The sequence below is a fragment of the Polyodon spathula genome, chromosome 18 (genome assembly GCF_017654505.1).
Source record: "Polyodon spathula isolate WHYD16114869_AA chromosome 18, ASM1765450v1, whole genome shotgun sequence".
In the NCBI taxonomy this organism is placed as follows: domain Eukaryota; kingdom Metazoa; phylum Chordata; class Actinopteri; order Acipenseriformes; family Polyodontidae; genus Polyodon; species Polyodon spathula.
In genome coordinates, this window is record NC_054551.1 from 35795436 (window position 1) to 35813812 (window position 18377).

The following is an 18377-nucleotide window of genomic DNA, read 5'->3' on the forward strand; positions in this document are numbered from 1 at the left end:
GTCTTATTAATAGTAAAACCAGGAATGGGTCAGACTGCTGTACAGTGGGAGTTTTATGGTGTTTGTCATGAGTATTCTTGTGTTTGTATTGTGATTGGCTGGGGGGCCCCCATACTTGCTATGTAGTTGTTGCTCATTCTGCAGCCCCCTGTGCTGCTGGACCTGGTTTAAGAACTGGCTCTATTCTCAAAGTCTCAACTCTTCTACCCTATTTCAGCTCTGGGAATGAAAACCAGGCTGAGCCTAATCAAGCTGTTCTTGTCTGTCTCTTAAAAACAAAGCCAAAGACAGACAAGATCACTTCCATGAACATCAAAGGTATTCCAGTGACACTCCTTAGCAACCTGCTGTAAAGGCTTGTAACCAGGAGTGCTCAGTGGTTCAAATCCTGGCTCACTCGTTGACTCACTGTGTGACCCTGAGCAAGTCACTTAACCTCCTTGTGCTCTGTCTTTTATGTGATGCACAGTTCACACACCCTCGTCTCTGCAAGTCACCTTGGATAAAGGGGTCTGCTAAATAAACAATTGTTTTGGTGATGCCTGTAATGGACTCTGATGGAGGTATAAACTAATATTCCACTTTCACACATTGCTAGACTTTTATTGAAACAGTTGCTAGTGAACATTAACACTGAAATAGGCTCCACATTGCATGCCCTTAGTCTGCACACACACACAGACAGCCTGCTAGCATGCTTATGGGGATTTGCAACCAGCAAACTAGGGGAAAAAAGACGAAATACTTATAACAATCAACACCCACAAGTACTCTAGAACAAACAAACCCCGCGAACGAGAGAAATGCAAATTAAAGCAGAATGTCTTTTAGTGTAGTTTTCATATTTAACAGACCAAAAACACGTTGCGCAGCAGATCGTTGCGAGGAATGTCGACAGAGAAACAAGTAAGCAGGGAGCTCTGATTGGTTAGTAGCGCAGTGAGAAGGGAAATACCCAAACTGCAACGAGCGGTGAGTAAGAAGGATTGGGAAGAACCGCACTTCTGCTCTGAGGTGATCCGGTCAGTGGTTCAGTCCCATAAAACGGGATTCCAGGCAAGCCTTGTCTGTAGTCCCGTGAGATTCCAGTGTGATTTCCGATAGCTTGTGGAACATAATATAAACCTTGAGGTCCCGCCAGGACTGAAAGTGTTAATTTGGAATGGAGCCCAGGCACAGGAATGCAGTGTAACTATGGAAACAGAATAAAAACGATTAATAAGAATTACATAACGAAACAAAGCAGAGGTTGTCGCATAGCAACTGTGGGACTCCATAGCGACTTGTCTGTGGTAAAGCGGTAGGCAGGCCTCTAATGTGGCTGCAGTGGAGCGACTGAGCGGGGAACAGGGCAGGGAACCGGGCGACTGAGCGGGGAACAGGGCAGGGAACCGGGCGACTGAGCGGGGAACAGGGCAGGGAACCGGGCGACTGAGCGGGGAGCTGAGCGGGGAACAGGGCGAACCGGGCGACTGAGCGGGGAACAGGGCAGGGAACCGGGCGACTGAGCGGGGAACAGGGCAGGGAACCGGGCGACTGAGCGGGGAACAGGGCAGGGAACCGGGCGACTGAGCGGGGAGCTGAGCGGGGAACAGGGCAGGGAACCGGGCGACCGAGCGGGGAACAGGGCAGGGAACCGGGCGACTGAGCGGGGAACAGGGCAGGGAACAGGGCGACTGAGCGGAGCGGGGAACAGGGCAGGGAACCGGGCGACCGAGCGGGGAACAGGGCAGGGAACCGGGCGACCGAGCGGGGAGCCGAGCGGGGAACAGGGCGACCGAGCGGGGAACAGGGCAGGGAACAGGGCGACTGAGCGGGGAGCTGAGCGGGGAACAGGGCGACCGAGCGGGGAGCTGAGCGGGGAACAGGGCGACCGAGCGGGGAACAGGGCAGGGAACAGGGCGACCGAGCGGGGAGCTGAGCGGGGAACAGGGCGACCGAGCGGGGAACAGGGCAGGGAACAGGGCGACCGAGCGGGAAGACGAGCGGGGAGCCGGGCGACGTGATGGCTTCCCATATTAGCGAGTTGGAAGCGGCCAAGAAAAACCTTAGCGAGGCGCTGGGAGATAACATAAAGCAGTAAGTACAGAACTAGTACTAAGTATTCTGAAATGAATATCGGCCCGCATTCAGGAAGGGGAAAGTAGGCTGAAACGAACAGGATCGATGGAGGCCTAGCGAGCACCGACATTTCCTAGCACGGACAGCCGGGTTATAGCGCTGATTAATTTAGAGTCAAGACTTGGGCAAAGTTTTCGGTCCCTATTTATTTAGTTAGCACAGTAATTAATCTGTTGTATGCATTGCATGTGTTTAGTGTTGTGTGTGGTTTTGTTTAAATAAAAATGTAAAAAATATTAATGTTTCCGCACTTTCTGTAAAAATGCTCGGGCTTTTAGCCGATAGATATAGATATATTGACGCCGACTAATTTATAATTTCACCCTCCGTTTCAAAAGCCATACAATGTTGTCACGTTCGATTATAATATACCAGATTAACAAATTAAAGCAAAACTACACCACAAGCCCCCTGTATATGATAATAATATAATCCTCAGAGATTTCATGCCAATAGCATAGTAACCGTCGCAGGTGTCGGGTGGGGGGTGCGCACGCACCCGTGCACGGACGCCACGACCGGCCACAGAAACGTGTCTGCCGGGCACCGACGATATATAATATTTTGGGGCACCGCAAAGAACGTACAAAGAAAGAGCTGCCACAACCGCGCACAGTGATACCGTGCCACCGAAAAAAAAAATACGACCCCCGTGCCACGCAGATCTTACGTATATATATATATATATATATATATATAACGGAACAGACGCGCATTCTATTTAACAAGGACCGCGACCGGCGACACAGACAACGAACGAACACGGGGGGGCGGCACAGAGGGACCGCCCGCAAAGCTTGACCGTGCCAAGATATACGACCCCGCACGTGAACGCTCACGATGTTCGCACGACCCGCCTATCAGCCCCGGCACAGAGCACGATCCGGCAAGTGTTGCACGGTGCTCGGGCGTGTCTTGCACGGTGCTCTGGCGTGCTGGGCGTTTCTTGCACGGTGCTCTGGCGTGCTGGGCGTTTCTTGCACGGTGCTCTGGCGTGCTGGGCGTTTCTTGCACGGTGCTCTGGCGTGCTGGGCGTGTCTTGCACGGTGCTCTGGCGTGCTGGGCGTGTCTTGCACGGTGCTCTGGCGTGCTGGGCGTTTCTTGCACGGTGCTCTGGCGTGCTGGGCGTGTCTTGCACGGTGCTCTGGCGTGCTGGGCGTGTCTTGCACGGTGCTCTGGCGTGCTGGGCGTTTCTTGCACGGTGCTCTGGCGTGCTGGGCGTGTCTTGCACGGTGCTCTGGCGTGCTGGGCGTTTCTTGCACGGTGCTCTGGCGTGCTGGGCGTGTCTTGCACGGTGCTCTGGCGTGCTGGGCGTGTCTTGCACGGTGCTCTGGCGTGCTGGGCGTGTCTTGCACGGTGCTCTGGCGTGCTGGGCGTGTCTTGCACGGTGCTCTGGCGTGCTGGGCGTGTCTTGCACGGTGCTCTGGCGTGCTGGGCGTTTCTTGCACGGTGCTCTGGCGTGCTGGGCGTTTCTTGCACGGTGCTCTGGCGTGCTGGGCGTTTCTTGCACGGTGCTCTGGCGTGCTGGGCGTGTCTTGCACGGTGCTCTGGCGTGCTGGGCGTTTCTTGCACGGTGCTCTGGCGTGCTGGGCGTTTCTTGCACGGTGCTCTGGCGTGCTGGGCGTGTCTTGCACGGTGCTCTGGCGTGCTGGGCGTGTCTTGCACGGTGCTCTGGCGTGCTGGGCGTGTCTTGCACGGTGCTCTGGCGTGCTGGGCGTGTCTTGCACGGTGCTCTGGCGTGCTGGGCGTTTCTTGCACGGTGCTCTGGCGTGCTGGGCGTTTCTTGCACGGTGCTCTGGCGTGCTGGGCGTGTCTTGCACGGTGCTCTGGCGTGCTGGGCGTGTCTTGCACGGTGCTCTGGCGTGCTGGGCGTTTCTTGCACGGTGCTCTGGCGTGCTGGGCGTTTCTTGCACGGTGCTCTGGCGTGCTGGGCGTGTCTTGCACGGTGCTCTGGCGTGCTGGGCGTTTCTTGCACGGTGCTCTGGCGTGCTGGGCGTTTCTTGCACGGTGCTCTGGCGTGCTGGGCGTGTCTTGCACGGTGCTCTGGCGTGCTGGGCGTGTCTTGCACGGTGCTCTAGCGTGCTGGGCGTGTCTTGCACGGTGCTCTGGCGTGCTGGGCGTGTCTTGCACGGTGCTCTGGCGTGCTGGGCGTTTCTTGCACGGTGCTCTGGCGTGCTGGGCGTGTCTTGCACGGTGCTCTGGCGTGCTGGGCGTGTCTTGCACGGTGCTCTGGCGTGCTGGGCGTGTCTTGCACGGTGCTCTGGCGTGCTGGGCGTGTCTTGCACGGTGCTCTGGCGTGCTGGGCGTTTCTTGCACGGTGCTCTGGCGTGCTGGGCGTTTCTTGCACGGTGCTCTGGCGTGCTGGGCGTGTCTTGCACGGTGCTCTGGCGTGCTGGGCGTGTCTTGCACGGTGCTCTGGCGTGCTGGGCGTTTCTTGCACGGTGCTCTGGTGGCAGTTCCTCCGGTAGCACTAGCAGGATCCACATAATTGTAACTGCTGTGGAATCTACATTCCAGCCAGTTCAACGACTTTTTGGGTGATCAGAAATGCACGCAGAGTTGTATTTGTTTGGATTAAACTAAGACATGCAAGCAGCAATGTGTATAAATACACCAGAACAATCCGTGCTCAACTTTTATAGTTTTAGTTTTTTCCTTTCACTCTCACAGCTGCTTACAGCCCCATATGAGGACATGAGCATGAAAGAGCTACATGTGTGCTTATGTCATATCTTTCTAATTACTGCAGCCTATTCATTGAAAGCATATTGTTCTTGGAAGACAGGGTAAGAACATAAGAACATAAGAAAGTTTACAAACGAGAGGAGGCCATTCAGCCCATCTTGCTCGTTTGGTTGTTAGTAGCTTATTGATCCCAAAATCTCATCAAGCAGCTTCTTGAAGGATCCCAGGGTGTCAGCTTCAACAACATTACTGGGGAGTTGATACCAGACCCTCACAATTCTCTCTATTTTCTGTTCTGAATGCCCCTTTGTCTAATCTCCATTTGTGACCCCTGGTCCTTGTTTCTTTTTTCAGGCTGAAAAAGTCCCTTGGGTCGACACTGTCAATACCTTTTAGAATTTTGAATGCTTGAATTAGGTCGCCACGTAGTCTTCTTTGTTCAAGACTGAACAGATTCAATTCTTTTAGCCTGTCTGCATATGACATGCCTTTTAAGCCCAGAATAATTCTGGTTGCTCTTCTTTGCACTCTTTCTAGAGCAGCAATATTTTTTTTATAGCGAGGTGACCAGAACTGCACACAATATTCAAGATGAGGTCTTACTAGTGCATTGTACAGTTTTAACATTACTTCCCTTGATTTAAATTCAACACTTTTCACAATGTATCCGAGCATCTTGTTAGCCTTTTTTATAGCTTCCCCATATTGTCTAGATGAAGACATTTCTGAGTCAACAAAAACTCCTAGGTCTTTTTCATAGATTCCTTCTCCAATTTCAGTATCTCCCATATGATATTTATAATGTACATTTTTATTTCCTGCGTGCAGTACCTTACACTTTTCTCTATTAAATGTCATTTGCCATGTGTCTGCCCAGTTCTGAATCTTGTCTAGATCATTTTGAATGACCTTTGCTGCTGCAACAGTGTTTGCCACTCCTCCTACTTTTGTGTTGTCTGCAAATTTAACAAGTTTGCTTACTATACCAGAATCTAAATCATTAATGTAGATTAGGAATAGCAGAGGACCTAATACTGATCCCTGTGGTACTCCACTGGTTACCACACTCCATTCTGAGGTTTTTCCTCTAATAAGTACTTTCTGTTTTCTACATGTTAACCACTCCCTAATCCATGTACATGTGTTTCCTTGAATCCCTACTGCGTTCAGTTTGAGAATTAATCTTTTGTGCGGGACTTTGTCAAAAGCTTTCTGGAAATCTAAATAAACCATGTCATATGCTTTGCAATTATCCATTATCGATGTTGCATCCTCAAAAAAATCAAACAAGTTAGTTAGACACGATCTCCCTTTCCTAAAACCATGTTGACTGTCTCCCATGAATATATAAGACCCTTAAACCAGAGGTAGTATTCGCATTTTGCAAAAGCATTAGTGTCCATTAATCGACCATAAGTTTTGCATATAATAGAAGTCAGGCTTACTGGTCTGTAGTTACCTGGTTCAGTTTTGTTTCCCTTTTTGTGGATCGGTATTACGTTTGCAATTTTCCAGTCTGTCGGTACCACCCCTGTGTCAAGAGACTGCTGCATGATCTTGGTTAGCGGTTTGTAAATAACTTCTTTTCATTTCTTTGAGTACTACTGGGAGGATCTCATCCGGCCCAGGGGATTTGTTTATTTTAAGAGCTCCTAGTCCCTTTAACACTTCTGCCTCAGTTATGCTAAAGTTATTTAAAACTGGATAGGAACTGGATGACATGTGGGGCATGTTGTCAGTATCTTCCTTTGTAAAAACTTGTGAAAAGTAATCATTTAATATATTTGCTATTTTTTTTCTCTTCATCTATGATTTTGCCATTTTGTATCTCTTAGACAGTTAATCTCCTCTTTGAATGTTCGCTTGCTGTTGTAATATTGGAAAAACATTTTGGAATTGGTTTTAGCTCCCTTAGCAATGTTCATTTCTATTTCTCTCTTGGCCTTTCTAACTTCCTTTTTGACTTGCGTTTGCAGTTCTGTGTACTCTTTCTGCGTACTTTTTTTTTGGTCCTTTTTTAATGCTCTGTAAAGTGCCTTTTTTCGCTGAATATTTTTTTTTAATTGATCTATTAAACCATTTTGGCAATTTAGTTTTACATTTAGATTTGTCTACTTTAGGGATGTAATTGTTTTGCGCCTCTAGTACTACATTTTTGAAGAACAACCATCCTTCTTCTGTGGGTGTTTTCTCTATTTTACTCCAATCTACTTCTGTTAGTCTCTGTTTCATACATTCATAGTTTGCTTTTCTAAAATTGTAAACCTTAGCTTTAGTCATGACTTTTGGGGTTTTAAAAAACACTTCAAATGAGACCATGTTGTGGTCTGAGTTTGCCAGTGGTTCTCTGACCTCTGTTTTAGTTATTCTATCTTCGTTATTTGAAAAGACTAAATCAAGGCATGCCTCCCCTCTAGTCGGTGCCTTGACAAATTGTGTTAGGAAGCAGTCATTTGTCATTTCCACCATTTCTATTTCATCCTTCGCGCTACCCACCGGGTTTTCCCATTTTATTTGGGGGAAGTTGAAATCCCCCATTAGTATGGCTTCTCCTTTGCTACACGCATTTCTAATGTCATTGTATAACAGATTATTGTGCTCACCTTCTGAATCTGGCGGTCTATAGCATGCTCCTATTATTATGCCCTTTGAATTTTTGTCCGTTATTCTGACCCATATTGATTTGGCTTTATTTTCTTTGTCCAGGTTTAACACCTGGGCTTCAAGACTGTTTCTTATGTATAGCGCTACCCCTCCTCCTCTTCTGTCCTGCCTGTCTTTCCTATACAGTGTATACCCACAAATATTATATTCGTCCCCATCACTCTCAGACAACCACGTTTGTGTAACACCTATCACATCAGAGTTACCTGTTAGTGCAGTAGCTTCAAGTTCTAGAATTTTGTTTCTGGGTAGCAATTAACCTTCATCGGTTTTATTTTCAAGGTACTGGGCTAACCTGAAGCTTTGGTTTAAACAGAAGATCAGTAAAGAAGAGTTTGATACAGAGGCCAGGAGACTCCTCTCACAAGACAAGGGTTTGTAGAGTAGCTACAACAGCCAGCCTTTAGTTCTGCACTGGGGGTGTTGCATCCTGAATCTTCCTGCAAACTCCTCTCCTGTCTGCTATTTAACATGTGTGTGTTCCCAGCAGACCAGACAGTGTTTTACTCCAGTACAGACTGGGTTTTCTTTCTCGCAGTGTTCTAGTGACAGCAGTGGTTTCTGCAGTATTGTCTGTGGTTTAGAGTGCAGTGAAGCCCCTGTTTGCCACGGATGAAGTCTAATAAAGTTTCACACTAGAAAGCCTCCTCAAGGGGTCTGCTGTAAGTGAGAATCATATGCAACTTCTCCAGGTAACTCTGTTAAATGGAGAAGCTGTATGAGTCTCATTTACTGCAAGTATCATCTGTAACTATGAAACACTCCCAATAGTGCTGACATTTAAATACTAAAGCCTTCATACACTCAGTGACAAGCCTTCTTGTAATGTCTTTTCTTTTCTTTTAGCACTGTTGGAGAGTTTAATGGGGGGTTGTGGGGTTCATTTATCAGTGATACTTTTTCTTGTTATTTAAGCATGGCTTGTGTGTCTCTCTTTATTTTGAAAGTGTTTTCTGCATTGCTCTACCTTATCTTTATCCTTATCTTGTAAACACACTGTGCTGTGTGTGGTGATGTGCTTTCCCTTCTCTCTGCAGTGCACTTCCACAATGACTTCCTTCTGGCCATCCTCACACGCTGTCAGATCATGGTGTCTGTGCCAGGTAGGTATCCTCATCCAGGCCACGGTATGGGAGAGAGGGGCACAAAGAAAAGCATTTCTCAGTCCTCGCTGTGTTGGAGTGCAGACCTCTAACAAGCCACAGTGAGCCCGCTGTGGTCAAAACTACACATTCATTTATATTCAGTTAACAAGTGTGGACTGAAAACCAAAGGCTGCAAATACAGCTTCCCTCAAGTCTAGTGACTAGTATATCCACCGCATGATAATAAACCCCAAACTCAATCCCTTTTCAGATTTACATTGTTTCTTTTCCTTTGTCAGGTACAACCCCCCCCCCCCCCCCCCAAGAAAGAAAAAGAATATCCCCTGCACTGACCCTGACCCTGAATATCCTCTGCACTGACCCTGACCCTGAATATCCCCTGCACTGACCCTAACCCTAAATATCCTTTAAACTGACCCTAACCCTGAATATCCTCTACACTGACCCTGACCCTGAATATCCCCTGCACTGACCCTGACCCTGAATATCCTCTGCACTGACCCTGACCCTGAATATCCCCTGCACTGACCCTAACCCTAAATATCCTTTAAACTGACCCTAACCCTGAATATCCTCTACACTGACCCTGACCCTGAATATCCTCTGCACTGACCCTGACCCTGAATATCCTCTGCACTGCGCCCAGGTTACCTGGTTTTAGTGAATATGGTTAGTACAGGACTGAAGTGCAGTTGACTTAAAGGCTAGCATCTTCACCACATTCAGGTAATGCAATGCAAGTTGTATTTTTGCCTGAAACCATGAAAAAAAAAAAAAGAGCTGGACAGACGAAGCTATTGGAATACGCTGAACAGCTTTTCTAATGTTAAGGCTGTAGTTAGAAAGTGCACAGTGATGCAGTGGGTAAGTGCAGTGCCTAATGTCTACTGTGCTTGTCAAGTGGCTGAAATGCCTGTTACTTATTTTGCCTTTTTATTGTTAAATGCTTAATACAGTACCTCTCGCACAGTTATTTGTATTGAATAAACTGCTCTGACTTGTGGAGGACTAGTTTAGTGCAGGTGGGAATTATAGCAAATTGATTTAATTAAGTGTTTGTGAGTAAGGTCACTGCTGTTTGAGAGAAACAAATCAATCAGCCAACACAGGGCCTTCATCTACCTAGCCAGTGTTGTTTGAGGAGCGAAATCCTTTCTGAATTGCGTGGGGTTCCTGGAATGGTTTTAGCAGCCAATTCCCTCTTGTTCCCACAGAGGGTGCTGGCTCCTTGCCCTGGGCAGGCGGGTCTGCCTGCAAACCTGGGAAACCCAAAGGGAAGAAGAAGTTCTCCTCAGTGCGACAGAAATTTGACGTAAGTGTGCCTGTGATTGGGGGGCGTGCATATTGTCTGTGAAGGACACTGCAGCAGTGGTACTGTAGTTGTTGCTAAAAGTAAATGTACACAAAAATAATGCTTCGCCAAAGGTCCATTCAGAGGTGTGTTTTTTTACACTGATGATAATGTATCGATATCGGCCTAAGTCCAAGATGTTTGTGTTGATGGGTCTAATCCATAATACAGTTGGTTCAAAACATCTTGGCATTGCCAGCAGTTCGACACTGACAATACATTTTGACATAGAATCGCCACAGTGGTTTCAAAACAGGTATAGCAGTGGAAGTATGTTCCGCTAACAGTAGTGCAGCACATACCAATTATTGAGAAATCAGGTGAGGGTCGCTGGTGTTGATCGGGCTAATTTACCATTCAATGTGAAACTATTGAAGAAACAGCTGCTTGGGTTTGTGGTGATCACTGTTTCTCTTAGACTCTGGAGAACAGCGATCCACACAAACCCAAGCAGCTGCTGCTTCACTTGTTTTGGTAAACTAGCCTGATCCACACCAATGACCCTCGCTCAATTCGAATAATGGGTTGGTGCAGCACTGCCAGTGTGTGTGACTCTCTCTCTCTCTCTCTCTCTCTCTCCAGCACCGCTTCCAGTCCTTGAACCCCCTCTCCGCAGCCCAGCCCCTCGTGTCGAAGGACCCCCCTGAGGAGGAGGTGGAGGTGCGGCTCAGTGCCCACACGCTGCTGCTCCCCTCCAGAGGGCAGCTGGAGGCCAGGATGATGGTGACGGCCTTCGAGCTCGGCCTGGACAACGTCAGCGAGGACGCGGTCAGCATGCTCGTCTGTGCCGTCGAGGTACGGGCTGTGTCGCGGGGGGATTAATGGGGCTGGAGCAGGCAGGGGTGTCTTTTAATAAGTAGAGCGAGAGGATGGGAGTGAAGTCTACTGAGGGCTTATGTTTTATTGAGTGCTCTGGTTTCAGCACCACCTGAAGGACATTCTGATGGCTGTGATCTCCAGGCGGAAAGCCTATCGCCTGCGGGACCGGCACTTCAAATATGCCTTCGGCAGCAACATCACCCCTCAGCCCTACCTGAAGAACAGCATGGGGGCTTACAACAGCATCCCTGACGGGTAAGAGCAGGGAGAGGGGGTGGGGTTGGAGATGGGTGTAAGAGCAGGGAGAGAGGGTGGGGAGAAGGGGTGCGGTTAGAGCTGGGTGTAAGAGCTGGGAGACCCAGAGGGGGCTCCCCCGCCCAATCTCGACCCTTCCCCCGCCCCAATCTCGACCCTCTCCCCGCCCAAGACAACTCTCCCCTGGCTCAAAGCTCAATCTTGACCCACATTCTCGTCGCTCTCCCCCACCCCAATCTCGACCCTCTCCCCGTCCCTCTTAGAACTCCAAATCTCGACCCTGTCCCCCGTCCCTCGCTCACCCCAATCTCGACCCTCTCCCAGGGGTGGGGTTACTGGGAGAGGGGCCAGGAGAGGTCTCGACCCTCTCCACCGCCCCAAATCTCGAATAGGAGTGACCGAATCTTTGGAGACGACAAACTAAAAAGATGACATACAACATTATTTAGACTGCAGGGGTGGAAATAAGACTCCCATTGCATAGCAATTTCATCCATTCCTGGTTTTACTGTATCTACCAAGACACACCTGAGCTTGTTACCTTTTCACTGTGGTTAATTAGGTTTGTATAAAACTAGGAATGGGGGGGGAACTGCTTTGCAATAGTAGTCTTATTTCCATCCCTGAAAAATACCAATTAAGATCTGTTGCAACTAGTGTCTTTCAGATTGTGGACCAAGTGATGCTTGCATTCATTCTTGTGTACTTGCATTACTGAAGGAAGTGCAGCTGCTGCATGTAGCCACGGTGTAAATAGTAGTTGAATGTGTGTGTGTGTGTGTGTGTGTGTGTGTGTGTGTGTGTGTGTGTGTGTGTGTGTGTGTGTGTGTGTGTGTGTGTGTGTGTGTGTGTGTGTGTGTGTGTGTGTGTGTGTGTGTGTGTGTGTGTGTGTCTGCAGGCTGCCCCCCAGCGCCTCCCTGCCCCCGGGTCATCCTCCTCAGCTCTCCCCTGATGAGGCAGAGCAGCAGGCTGCCCTCCTGTTGGCCTGCTCGGGGGACCGCCTCCCGGCCGCCCCGCTTCCAGTTAGCATGTTTGACCTCCTGGAGGCGCTGCAGGTACTTCTCCTCCTCTTTTAAATTCACTTCCATCCAGAATGCATCACACACTTTCTTGTCTTCCTTTGTTTTCCAAAGACATTGAATCAGACTTCCAGTTGAATCATTTCTCATTGATTTTATTAAGGTTTTATTTTTATTCATTTTATTTAAAAATTCAGTTACAAAAAATCAATATATGAGGATCCCTGTCAAAGACATTCAGAGCCTCCTTGGCCCACTGGCTGATGAATGTCTTGGTTTGGAAAGGAGGCTGTGTGGTCCAGTTAGTTTCTTTTAGTGGTTAAAGAAAAGGGCTTGTAACCAGGAGGCCCCTGGTTCAAATCCAAGCTCACTCGCTGTGTAACCTTGAGCAACCTTGACCAGACTTATTCCAGGTTTAAAAGGCATGTCATATGCAGACAGGCTAAAATAATTTAATCTGTTCAGTCTTGAACAAAGAAGACTACGAGGCGATCAGATTCAAGCATTCAGAATTCTAAAAGGTATTGACAATGTCGACCCAAGGGACTTTTTCGACCTGAAAAAAGAAACAAGGACCAGGGGTCACAAATGGAGATTAGACAAAGGGGCATTCAGAACAGAAAACAGGAGGCACTTTTTCACAGAGAATCGTGAGGGTCTGGAACCAACTCCCCAGTAATGTTGTTGAAGCTGAAACCCTGGGATCCTTCAAGAAGCTGCTTGATGAGATTCTGTGATCAATAAGCTACTAACAACCAAACGAGCAAGATGGGCCGAATGGCCGCCTCTCGTTTGTAAACTTTCTTATATTCTCAAGTCACTTAACCTCCTTGTGCTCCGTCTTTTGGGTGAGATTCTGCATCTGATGCATAGTTCACACACCCTAGTCTCTAAGTCGCCTTGGATAAAGGCATCTGCTAAATGAACCAGTTAATAATAATAGTAATAAGACCCTGTCTGCTGCTCCTTAGTTATTGACTTGCTCTGTGTTCCTAGAATGGGACTGGTCACTGCCTGTAAAAGACTGCTTTAACTTGGTCTGTTGACTTGAGCGGTTGTTGTTACAAGTAAAGTTAGTGGGCCACATTCTCACTGGCCCTTCAGTGTCTCAGCCCAGGCAGGTGCAACAGGGTGGTGTCTGGGCACCGAGCGGTGAAAAAGCTGGGCTCGTCTGCATTTGTGATTGGAGAGCTTTAACCTCATCTCACCAGCAGGGGTCAGACTCTGTGATGGCCATGCTTCATACAACACTGCTAATTGTAATTATATACACAGGGTGATTAGAAAGTAAGTTTACCACACCAACACACCATAGCATTGATGTGGGGAACTTACTTTCGAATCATCCTGTATAATATATGTGTGTGTGTGTGTGTGTGTGTGTGTGTGTGTGTTCGTGTTCCCACAGGTTCACCGCGAGGCGGTACCCTCACACACAGTCTACGCCCTGAATGTTGAACGCATCCTGGCACGGCTGTGGCACCCCAGCCACAAGGAGCTGGAGCAGGACCGTGTGCACCAGCAGCGACTGGCAGCCAAGGAGGGACTGGTCCTCAGCTGACACCGCCCCGCCCCATAGACTCTCACTCAATTCAGTTTCCTTTATCAGAGAGGTCCTGGGGACATGCAGCAGGCTCGTACTGAGCTGCAAGAGAAGACTTGCTGTGTTAAATGGAGAATAAATGCAAATATGTTTCAGTTTGTATTTGGGTCTCCTGTCTGTGTTTTGAAGTGCCTTGCTGGAGACGCACGGCTCCACGTTCACTCAGCAGACGCCTTGTCCTGGAGAAACTGGCTTCAGGATCTGGTGATGGCAGAACTCAAGAGAACTTGAATAGAATTAAACTAGTGTATCTAACAGGCTTCCTCCTGTCACTGTGGTACAGGCAGCTGTGCATTCAGTGTGTGGCACACCACAGTATCTGCTGTCACTGGTGCTGCCTTTCTTTTAATGCTGTTGGTGTAAATTAACATACAGAGCTGAAGTAACGTAGCAGAGCTGAGCTGTGAATATCCTTTAGGGAAGAAACCAAGTGCAACTCGCAGCAGTTTGAGAGAGACACAGACAGACAGACAGACAGACAGACAGACAGAGGCAGCGTCTGCACACTGCTCTTGATACCGTGTTTGAACGTTGTGTCTGAGTTTCAGACTTTTTCTTTTTGGTTTTGTGTACTACAACCATGACAGTAGGAAACGAGCAGTAATTTATTAGAGTTGAAATGTAAATACTGCAGCAATCTATTAAAAGAGCATATTTGGTCTCTTGCTTGTTTTTCTTTATTCTTTGCAGTCATTTTTAAAGATCCTGCCACTAGGTGTTGCTAGATAGCCAGGTTTGCAGTTTCTCACTCTGTCTGTAGGAATGGAAAGTGTGAGATGAGCTGTCTTCCCACTGCAGAATGGGACTCTGTTCATTCTTTTCATTTTTATCTTTATTAATTTATTTTCCATAAGTAGTAAAGCGCAGGTGCTGCTGTGATGGGAAACGGTCACAGGCTCAAGCCTCATGGAAAGATGCAAACTGTAATCCCACCGCAGCAGGGCTTGTGGGGGCTTTGTGATGTCAAAGGGACTCTCTCTCTCTCTCTCTCTCTCTCTCTCCCGTAGTTGACACTGTGGTCTCTACAGATAACTCCTCTTCCCCAGCCACCGCGTGGTTGAAGAAATGCAGGCAGAGTGAACTGCCCTGTATCCTTCGTCACAGCTTCCAACACTGGCTGCTTTTTCATGTTGCCCAGAAGAAAAAAAAAACTTGCTCAATAATGGTAAATTTATAAATACTAAAAAAAAGCTTCTAAAGTAAATAGTTTCTCAATAAATATTACAACTAGTGTGTGTTTAATGTTGTAGATCTCTCTAATAAATGTAACAGTAGACGCAGCATCGTTTAAAGAGTGAATGTGATCTATTAGCGAGTTTTCGAATGAGAAATGTTACAGTGCTGCCAGCTACCGGACTGTGATGTTAAACATGTGTCCTCGTGTTAAAGGATACTCTCTTTTAAATACTAACAGCTGTGGTTTGTTTGTTTGTTGTTGTTGTTTTTTTTTTATTTATTTATTATGAAAGGAAAACAATATTTCCTAAAATCTGGCAAGTCTATCACATGCTCCTACCACAGAAGGGAGCTGGTCTCTGCTCCTCCCCTTTAACTGTGTCTGACTGCATCCGGCTCTTCACCACTAATATCTCAGCAAACACATCAGAGGGGCTTCATAAGACCCTCTGGGGCACAATCCAGTTGCACCCTTTACAAATATTAGTTATGACATGTCACTGTTAACAGTGGTTATGGGATTGTTTGGACATTTAGAAAAATGACCTCTGTGTGTGTGTGTGTGTGTGTGTGTGTAATACAAGTAAGAAGCAAGCCGCTCCAGGGTATGCAGTAAGACAATTGTTACCGCACGCTTCAACCTCCCAGGAAGTGCAGATTGAGTGATTTAAATGCTGGTTCACTTGTATGCTGACATTTTTACCTAAAGAAACGCTTGTACTATGAAGACGACTGTTACTGTTAAGGGTTAGTAATATTTATAGATCAGGTAAGTAAGATGGTCTGTGATGTCATAGCTGTGGGATAAGACAATTCTTTCTTCACGGTCATGTGATCTTGTTAAGCCAATCACAGCACAAAATTTATCCAAGCCATGTTATAATATAATATGTATGCAAAACAAAAAAAAGTAATTGATAAACTGAAAACTCACTAGTTTAAAAATGAGCTACAATGTTTTGGCTTCAGCATGCATGGTAGGAATAGGCGGGTAGCCTGACGCTGATGTTTGAAAGCTGCACAGTGACTAGAGTCTGGTAACCCCGAACTACACCACAGCTGAACCTGCTCAGAGCCTGTCTCTACCCACCACACAGACACGGGGGACGGGGGGAGGGGGGAGGTTCAATAGGGACTGGAGTCTCATAACCCTGCCCTACACCACAGCTGAACCTGCTCAGAGCCTGTCTCTACCCACCACACAGACACGGGGGACGGGGGGAGGGGGGAGGTTCAATAGGGACTGGAGTCTCATAACCCTGCCCTACACCACAGCTGAACCTGCTCAGAGCCTGTCTCTACCCACCACACAGACACAGGGGACTTGGGGTTCCTAGCAGCCCACATCCTTAGTAATCTACTCGAATGAGACGTGAAGCATTCAGAACAGGAAGCAGTGTCTGATCACAGGTGCGTTGTGCATTGTGTGGTCAGCAGTTTAGTTTACAGAGCTCAGCTTCACCTGTGCAGAGCCAGCACTCTGTGCATCATGACCTACCAGGTGCAGAGGAATGGACACCACTCAGTGAAATCATTGCACAAGCTAATCCAATCCAATTCAAGCTCCCTGTTTGAGGAGTAGATATGACAATCTCCTCTGTATACCCTGCATGTAAACCAGTTTGGAGCTGGAGTCAGTTTGGGAAGGGTTTGATGGGTTTAGAAGTATCCATTCCAGCTGAACACCGCTGAGCTTGGCATGCAAACTCTTCACACCCGTTTGAACAGGTGCGGTTCAAATTCGGTAAAGCTTCTGATTTAGCAAAAGGACATCCCATCACAAGTGTGGCTTCACAAATCCCCTGCCCTCATGAACAGTGAAGTCCCTTTAACCTTTTCATCCATAGCACCCCAGTAGTGACCTGGTAGCAGAACAAACAATGAACAAAGAGAATGTAAGAAAACAGGAACAGGGCAGAGTGGACGCCAACTGATTTCAATGCAAGCTCTGTACTAACTAAACCACACATAACGATCCTGATTTCAACGCAAGCTCTATACTAACTAAACCACACATAACGACCCTGATTGCAATGCAAGCTCTATACTAACTAAACCACACATAACGACCCTGATTTCAATGCAAGCTCTATACTAACTAAACCACACATAACGACCCTGATTTCAATGCAAGCTCTATACTAACTAAACCACACATAACGACCCTGATTTCAATGCAAGCTCTATACTAACTAAACCACACATAACGACCCTGATTTCAATGCAAGCTCTATACTAACTAAACCACACATAACGACCCTGATTTCAATGCAAGCTCTATACTAACTAAACCACACATAACGACCCTGATTTCAATGCAAGCTCTATACTAACTAAACCACACATAACGACCCTGATTGCAATGCAAGCTCTATACTAACTAAACCACACATAACGATCCTGATTTCATATTTCATTTCAATACAGGGTACAAGAACCTCGTACGCATTTTGCTTGTTACATCATCCAACAAAAACAGGAACTCGCCTACTTGATTAGAAATATGGAAAGGCTTGTAGTTCAGTTTTCTGACACAGAATTGTGAAGTGGATCTTTTTAAGTTCAGTGGCAAAGTGGTGACGACATTCGTGATGAAGTGACACAGGTCAGGTTTGTAGGATTGCGTTCCTCTGTTTTTGAAAAGGGAATTCGGATATGCGTTCTTTCTGCGTAACAGGAAGCTCAGGGATTCTGTTATTCTAACACAGGGACACACGTTTTCCTTTAAATACAGAATGCATACTGACCCTTCACTTCCCACTGGCATAGTCTTCTATAGTTCATGTACAGCTGTGATCGCATGTTTTGCATCACCTATAGAATGAAGGAATTAACTAATTTGGCATTTTCAAGTCGAATGAAACCTGATGAATAACGTGTTAACACACCACTGTGTAGTTTTCCTTAAACATTACGAAAAACTGACAATTGAAAAATATGATATTTCAAATCTAACATGAAATAATGTACTACTGTTATGGCTTCCAGTACACTTTTGCACTTTCATGTAAATAAAGAAACTACGTACATGTTATATACTTACAGAAACTTTGACAAAACCGAAGGTATTGAAAACGTGAAAGTACATTATTTCTTTGATGTTTGGTACATTTATGTAAAACCCTATATATATATATATATATATATATATATATATATATATATATAGTAGATTTAATTTTTTTTTTTTTTTTTTAGTGATAGAGCCGTGCAGTGGTCAGAGATGGCATACCATGGACTGGCGCTGACCTCGTCAGGGTTCGGCATCGCTCCCGCGATTACTTGAGTTCCAGTAGATGATGTGCCCGCATCGGGCGTAGCTCTCCGAGCCAGCGATGATTTTTTAATAAATAAATAAATAAATTTTATTTATTTATTATTTCTTTAAAACCTATATTTACCTTGAACTTCTGATATTTCGCCAGGTAACCTTCCGCTGAGGAAAATAGCCCCTAACATAATTAGAACAGAAAAGCAAACCACACATAGAGAAGAGCGTTTTTATTATTATTATTATTATTATTATGGCATTGAGTTTAAATGCCCGGCAGCATTGTTGAATAGTCTGTGCAGGATAG

At 46.6% G+C, this 18377-nt stretch overlaps 1 protein-coding gene across 2 annotated transcripts; it reads left to right on the forward strand.

Annotated features, from left to right (window-relative positions):
• The first annotated feature begins 1684 nt into the window (after positions 1-1684).
• Positions 1685-14283, forward strand: LOC121331253 (transcriptional adapter 1-like). Of its 2 annotated transcripts, XM_041278523.1 has the most exons (8): positions 1685-2079; positions 7753-7844; positions 8508-8573; positions 9791-9888; positions 10510-10722; positions 10850-11001; positions 11900-12056; positions 13429-14283. In XM_041278523.1, the coding sequence occupies exons 1-8, from the start codon at positions 2006-2008 to the stop codon at positions 13579-13581; spliced, it is 1005 nt and encodes a 334-aa protein (XP_041134457.1). In that variant the 5' UTR covers positions 1685-2005; the 3' UTR covers positions 13582-14283. The 2 variants fall into 2 exon arrangements, with proteins under 2 accessions (XP_041134457.1, XP_041134458.1); XM_041278524.1 differs by lacking the exon at positions 7753-7844.
• Positions 14284-18377: the final 4094 nt, after the last annotated feature.

Bases quoted from the DNA above. Each gene is read 5' to 3' on its own strand.
- LOC121331253 (XM_041278523.1), top strand. From the start codon at position 2,006: ATGGCTTCCCATATTAGCGAGTTGGAAGCGGCCAAGAAAAACCTTAGC. The intron at 9,889-10,509 runs GTAAGTGTGCCT...CTCTCTCTCCAG, and splicing joins CAGTGCGACAGAAATTTGAC to CACCGCTTCCAGTCCTTGAA. The intron at 10,723-10,849 runs GTACGGGCTGTG...CTCTGGTTTCAG, and splicing joins TGCTCGTCTGTGCCGTCGAG to CACCACCTGAAGGACATTCT.